This window comes from Mustela nigripes, unplaced genomic scaffold, assembly GCF_022355385.1.
Source record: "Mustela nigripes isolate SB6536 unplaced genomic scaffold, MUSNIG.SB6536 HiC_scaffold_148, whole genome shotgun sequence".
NCBI lineage: Eukaryota > Metazoa > Chordata > Mammalia > Carnivora > Mustelidae > Mustela > Mustela nigripes.
In genome coordinates this window covers 9,826,092-9,832,768 of record NW_026739562.1, presented here as the reverse complement: position 1 = coordinate 9,832,768, position 6,677 = coordinate 9,826,092, and the positions used below count along the sequence as shown (strand labels likewise).

The 6,677-nt window shown below is 39.6% G+C and overlaps 1 protein-coding gene across 1 annotated transcript; it reads right to left on the bottom strand.

Annotated features, from left to right (window-relative positions):
* Nucleotides 1–1,013: 1,013 nt before the first annotated feature.
* Nucleotides 1,014–1,922, bottom strand: LOC132008393 (olfactory receptor 4C3D). The gene has a single exon (XM_059386927.1). It carries the CDS (start codon nt 1,920–1,922, stop codon nt 1,014–1,016), a length of 909 nt encoding a protein of 302 aa, XP_059242910.1.
* Nucleotides 1,923–6,677: the final 4,755 nt, after the last annotated feature.

Below are 6,677 nucleotides of genomic sequence, written 5' to 3'. Positions count from 1 at the left end.
AGATCATATGATAGTTGTCTTTCTCTGCTTGACTTATTTCGCTAAGCATGATACGCTCTAGTTCCATCCATGTTGTTGCAAATGGGGTAGATTCTTTCCAATATTACTGTTCCAAAACCAACTTGTCCCTCCACAGACAGTGACAATGCCCAAAAAGCCTCTTCCTTGGTTCTTCCCTAGGGTCAAGGGAAGAGAGAGGGATGCCTGCAAGAAAGGACATTCAACTGTTGGTATCCAGGTTGCATCTTCAAAACTGTTCATGGCAGGAAAGCCTTGGATCAACATCTAAGAATCCACATGGAAGATGAAGAGGAAGTGTAGATTATGCTGTGAGGACAATGTCCATCTCGGGGCAACCCAAGACCGCTGAGTCCCTCCCAATGTTCCCCAGACCCAGTCACTCTCTGCACCTTGTGCTCTTCTGTCCAAGACCCAGCCGGAGTAGCAGTCTCTGTCTGAAACATGCCAGTAAAGGTAGTCTTGACTTTTCTCTGCTGTGGATTCCTGGCAATTTTGTGAAGCTGATGGACTCTTCCCAGAATGTTTTTAAGTGTAATAAGATCACATTAAACTATATTTCAGTAAAATCTTGAAAAAAATTGTAGACAGAATCAAGTATAAGTGAACCACCAGTGACTACTCTGATCAATATTCTGATGTGCAGAGTTGGAGGACCAGATTAGTAACATTTCAATAAGGGGATTCTACTCATCATTAGTACCCCAGGCTAATGAAGGATCCATCTCAGACAAAGGTGAGGGAGAAAGAGATGGTGCTTTCATGTCCTGCAATTTAGTGTAAACTGTTAAGAAGAAATTTAAGTTGCATATAATAATTTGTCTGGTCAGTAACATAGGATATGAACAGATTAGACATAATTTTAAACATTCAAATCAGTTTTATCCTGAAAATTTTTATAGTCTCTCAGCTCTCATCATGAGAACATGAATTCTTATTGAGAATGACTGGTTATTTCTTTCCCTGCTGTGCCTGTATCCTCTATCCACAACTGCTCATTTTTTCCATAGATTTTTCATGGCATTTTTTACCTCTGCATTTCTCAGTGTATAAATCAGGGGGTTGAACATGGGTGTCAAAATACAATAAAACACAGCCACTATTTTGTCTATGGACAAAGTAGACGATGGCCGCATATAAATAAATATGCAAGGCACAAAGAACAGAGCAACAACAGTGAAGTGGGCCCCACAGGTAGACAGGGCTTTGCGTCTCCCCTCTGCACCATGGCACCTCAAGGAATGCAGAATGACAATGTAGGAGACAGCCAGCATGAGGAAGTTCAACAGGCAGATCACACCACTGTTGGCGACCACCAGCACACCGATGACATAAGTGTCCATACAGGCGAGTTCTAGCAATGGATACAAGTCACAGACAAAGTGATCGATCACGTTAGGGCCACAGAAGGGCAGCTGAAGGACCAAGAAGAGCTGAACCAGTGAATGCAGGAAGCCTCCCAGCCAAGCCACGCCCACCAGCAAGGCACAAAGATGCCTGGTCATGATGGTCATGTAGTGCAGGGGTTTGCAGATGGCTACATAGCGGTCATAGGCCATGACTGTGAGCAGGATGATTTCAGTTCCTCCCAGTAAATGGGCAACAAAGAATTGAGCCAGGCAGCCCTCAAAAGAGATGGCTCTCCCCTCATACAAGGAGTCAGCAATGAGTTTTGGAGTCATACATGAGGAATAACAAGTATCAATAAAAGACAAGCATGAGAGAAAAAAGTACATAGGGGAGCCCAAGGTGGGACTAATGATAATGGTGGTCATGATAAGTAGGTTGCCTCCAACAGAGACAAGGTAGACGATCAAAAAGAATACAAATAAAACTCTCTGCACCACAGAGTTTTGTGAGAGTCCCAGCATGAAAAATTCCGTGATGTTTCGTGGACTATCCATGAATCCTGAGCTATAGCAAGGACTTGGGTGAAGAGAGATTCACCAAGAATAATTTGTTACTACCTCTTTCAAGAAATTTCAGAAAGTTGGGGGAAATCAGTGTTTGTGGAATAGCATTATCCCAAATCCTGAGTCTCAAAGCAGGAACCTACTAATAATACAAATCATTTTCTGCATTTCTAATTAATAATTTTGACTAAGTACAAAGTTAAGTAGCAGAAAAAATAAACAACTCCTAAAATATTACATCTCTTGCATTTTAACCAATGGGAATGAATTCTATTTTCTGACTGAAAATATCTTCAGGGGGTTTTTGGTAACAAAAACTGTAATTTATATAAATTTTAGTTTATTAAAAATAACCACTTATGGGAAAATAATTTCCCTAAATATTTTTTGTAGTTGGCTTTTTTAGAGTCAAATTTTCAATTCCCAGTTGCACTTTGCAATGCACACGGGCATCTCCTCAAAAACTGACTTCCTCATCTCAACCCCAACTCAACTTGCCCCCGTTCTGTATTTCCTCCAACACCCACCACAAACATGGGAGTAAGTAATTCTTGACTTCTCCCTTTACTAATCCATCTCATAATTTCAAAATTCATCAACACACCTTGTCAAATCTTGTTCCTTAACTTTCATCCATGCATCCATCCATTTATTCCAGAACATTCTGCACACCTACAATACCCCAATCATAGTTCTCAGCACTAGACTTAGATCAATTAGCAAAATAATCTGATGGCTGCTCCAATAACACCATAGCTGTTCTCTCCTGCCTCATATCTCACCCAGACACCTGTTCAATCAGCCACACTACAGGCAGTAATATGTGTAAAATTCAATCTTTCAATCATGTCATCATCCAGCTTAAAATCCTCCAAAAACTCCTCTTTAGCTTCAAGATAAAATCTAAGCATTTTAATTTCATTATAAGTCCCTGGAATTTAATCACCTACCTGTGTTATCCATCCTTGTCCAATACCATATACTTTAGCCATACTAAACTCTCCTAAATTCCATGATCAAGTCACACTCATTAACACTTCATTGTCATTCACATACTATTTTCCCAATCTTTCCCAATTCTACTGGCTTACTCCCATACATCCTCCAAAACTAGGCTCAGATATCATCTCTACAAGAAAGATGGTCTCTTCCCCAACCCAAAGCTAGATTATAAGGACTTGCACTGTATTCCTACAGCACCCAGATCACATCTCTATTCTAGCTCTTTGTACACACTCTTTGTACACACACTATGTTTTACTGGTCTCCCTCTATCTTCTCACCCTATTCTTAAAGTATTTTGAAAGAGGATTTTTTGTGTTTAATATCCATATCGCCAGACCTAAAACAGTGGTCGATGACTATTTGCTAAAAGAATTTTTTAAAAAAAGGAAACTTACAATACCTGGATCTAAAGAGGTTGATCAGTTCTTAACAGAATTAATTACTTTCTAACATAGTACACTGATAGAACCAATAGTATTCTTAACAAGTCGTCTGGTCTGTCCTTCTGCATCATCTGGTCCTCTTTCCCCTGCTTTGAATGATGCATATGTTTAATGCCTGGATAGGATTAAAGAAAGTTCCTGCAGGGAGAAAAAAAAAATGTTTCAAAATCTTTTCTCTCATTTGGAAAACTCCCACAATCCTAAGTGAATGGGTTCAAAAAACAAATAAGGGATCTCATCCATTTATGGGCTATAGGAGACCTCTTGAAACATCACTTTCATTTTCTTTTCTAAAAAATCACTAAGGTTATTTTTTTGGTATGATAAGCTGGTGTAAATATCTTTGGCTTTCAAGTGCTAACATTTTGATCTAGAGATGTTAAATAGCTGACCCAAGTCAGAGAAGTTAGGTTGTGGGAGACTAAACACAGTTCCCGTATCTCCTGACTCACCAGTTTGTCCCTCTCTACTACAACATTACACACTTCAGAACCCAGATTGCTCAGTCACAGAGTGGACAAAAGGAGCACAAGGAAAGACAAAGCTGCTAGCTCTGGTTTTTGCTAAGGCTGTGTATCAGCAGATCCTCTTAGGAAAAGGGAGGGAAGTAATTACAAAGATAACTCATGCTGAGTAGACAGAGTTTAGAAAATATCTAAAGAGAAAAAAATTACTCAGTACCAGCATCCAAAAAAAAAAAAAAATCTTGCCAACTTTCTAATATATTTTACTTCAATTCTTTCTCCTATCTACATATTTTTGTTCACTTTTCATTGAAACTTTTGAAATCACACCATATGTTTAATATATTTTCCTGATGAATATAAACATTTTCCATATTATTATAAGGCATTGTTTTAATGATTGCCCATTATTCTGTCAAGTATTTTCCTAATACTACAAAAAAACCTCATCGTGCATTAAGTTATCTCTGGGTCCCTAGGATAATTTCTCAGATTTATAGACTAAACAGAGGGATATAGATATTATAAAGACTTTTGATATCTCTCACCAGAAAAGGCAGTCTCCAATTTATATAACTGACACCAAAATATAGATTACCTCTTTCACCCCAGCTAATAATGGATATCAGGATTTATTTTTTGTTAAACTTCTTCTTATTTTTTAAAATTTGAATTTGTTTGACCACTGGAATGTTGAACAACTTCCTATGTTTTACTATCAAATATATTTTTCCCTTTCAGAAATTGTTAAAGCTACAATGAGTAACTTAGAGGGAAATGAGAAATAACTAATAGATGATCAGGGTTTCTAAATCTCAGCCCCTTAGATGCCAGGTCTTGAGTGTTCTGTCAAAGCAGTTGTGGAAACTGGTGAGAAAACTTTAAGTCTGTTTAATTGGGTCTCTTTGAATGTGTAACTCTGTGCTTTATTATGCACCATACTGTTTCATCATTACAATGAGATAGAAAAGTGGGTTTTATTTTCTCCTTTGCAGATGATAAAATTAAATATCAATAATTTTCTTCTCCTACATACTATCACAGGGCTATAAGTGGTAGAACAGAATTTGACCACAGCTCCCTCTGATGTCAAACCCACACGGTATTCACCGTGCCATTACCTGACGGAGAGTTTCTAGCTTCTTTCTCTCCCAAGCAGTACAACAGGAGTCAGAAGTCTGGGTTCTAGTGCTAACTCTTCTCTGAGGTAACTGTGAGGCTTACGAAAATGCCCTCATCTTCCTGAGCCATAGTATTCCTCCCTGTCAAGTGAGGAGAGCTGGTGGTGTGGCCCTAGTGCTATCAGCAGTAACTGGCTGAGCCCATTCGTCAACCCAACTTCTTCCTTGCATTCATGAGCAGCTGCACTCACTTTACAGCCTCCCCATTATCTCAGAGACTTCCTAATGGTGTGACCTTGAGCAGGTTTTTAACTTCTCTGTGCTTCATTTCCTCTTCCTTGTGCTATCCAGAGGAATAAAATCTGTTTTCACTTTTTCTCCTGTTATCCCCACAGAAATGACCCTCAGGGATCTCTCTAGTCCAGATGACTCCTTTAAGGCCCTGGCCACCAACCCACTGATTCTGGCCTGTGCATTTCCAAGATTAGTTATCTCAGCTGTTACAAAGAATTCTAAACATTCTGCATTCACCTTGAAAGATGAGCTACTATCACATGAGCAGAATTTCACATTCAAATTATTTGTGAGTCATAGAAATTCAGAGTTAATCCCCACGCCCCTGGATTCACAGTAAGTTTAAATATATGCCCACTCATTCATTCAAACAACAGATACTATGGGCTGGTGGCTGACGAAGCAGAAGCTGAAGTCAGCTTGGTCCCCATTTCACAAGTGTAGGGTATTCCGACTGCGATAGAATAAGAATTGGATGAGCATGAAGAAGAGTCCTACCCCAAATTGGATGTGATTTAGGATGTAAACTACCCTTAACTTTTATAAATGCTAACCTCAGTTCCCCCAGCACCACCTACTGTCTGTCTCACACTACATAGATAAACTTAAGGTTCACCTGGGTCTCTTGCTGCCTCCACCTCATGGGCTCTGGTTGGTAGCACTCAGGCCTCCCCACCATCTGCCCCATCCTACCCCACCACTGGTCTCCCTCTGCTGCAGCACTTTCCCCACCCTATCCGAGCCCTGCTGACCTTAGATCCCCGTGCCTTTCTTACTATCTAAGCTCCAAGTCTGATATCCAAATTGTGGATCGGGCTTATAAATTTCAATGCACTGACCAGTGTTGATGCTTCCAGTCCTCAGCCATAATTGTGAGATTCATAAGCAGAGAAAGTCAAATGAATCACAAGAATTGCTTTTATAGAATGCTGCAGAATCTCAGAAGATGGTGCTGGGCGACTGCCAGGTAAATCCAATGATCCTCATGGAGAAACATGGCTGAGAATATATTTCTGATTAAAAAGAAGCTTAGTCTTTTTAGGAAAGAGCTTGAGAACACTCTGTATTATCTGTCTGCTTAGATCCTTACGAAATAAAAAAGGCTGGCACAGGACAGGTGAAGAAATCATGTGAAAGAAGTTTATCTCAATTCCAAATGGGTGGAGGACTCACTATATGAGACTGGGACATTCCAAGTCTGAGTCTGATGGCATGTTCTTAACACTCCTGGATCCTGAGAGTTTAAAATAGCCATCAAATCATGGAGGTCTCAGCGGCTCCAATCAGCCAATTTGAGCCTCAGTTTCCTCATTTGTAAAATAATGATGTCAATACTCTACTTGACTCTGAAGGGTGCTGCTAAGATCAGATAAGAAAGTAAGTGAATAGATTGTGGACACTTTTAAAGTTCTAAGAAAA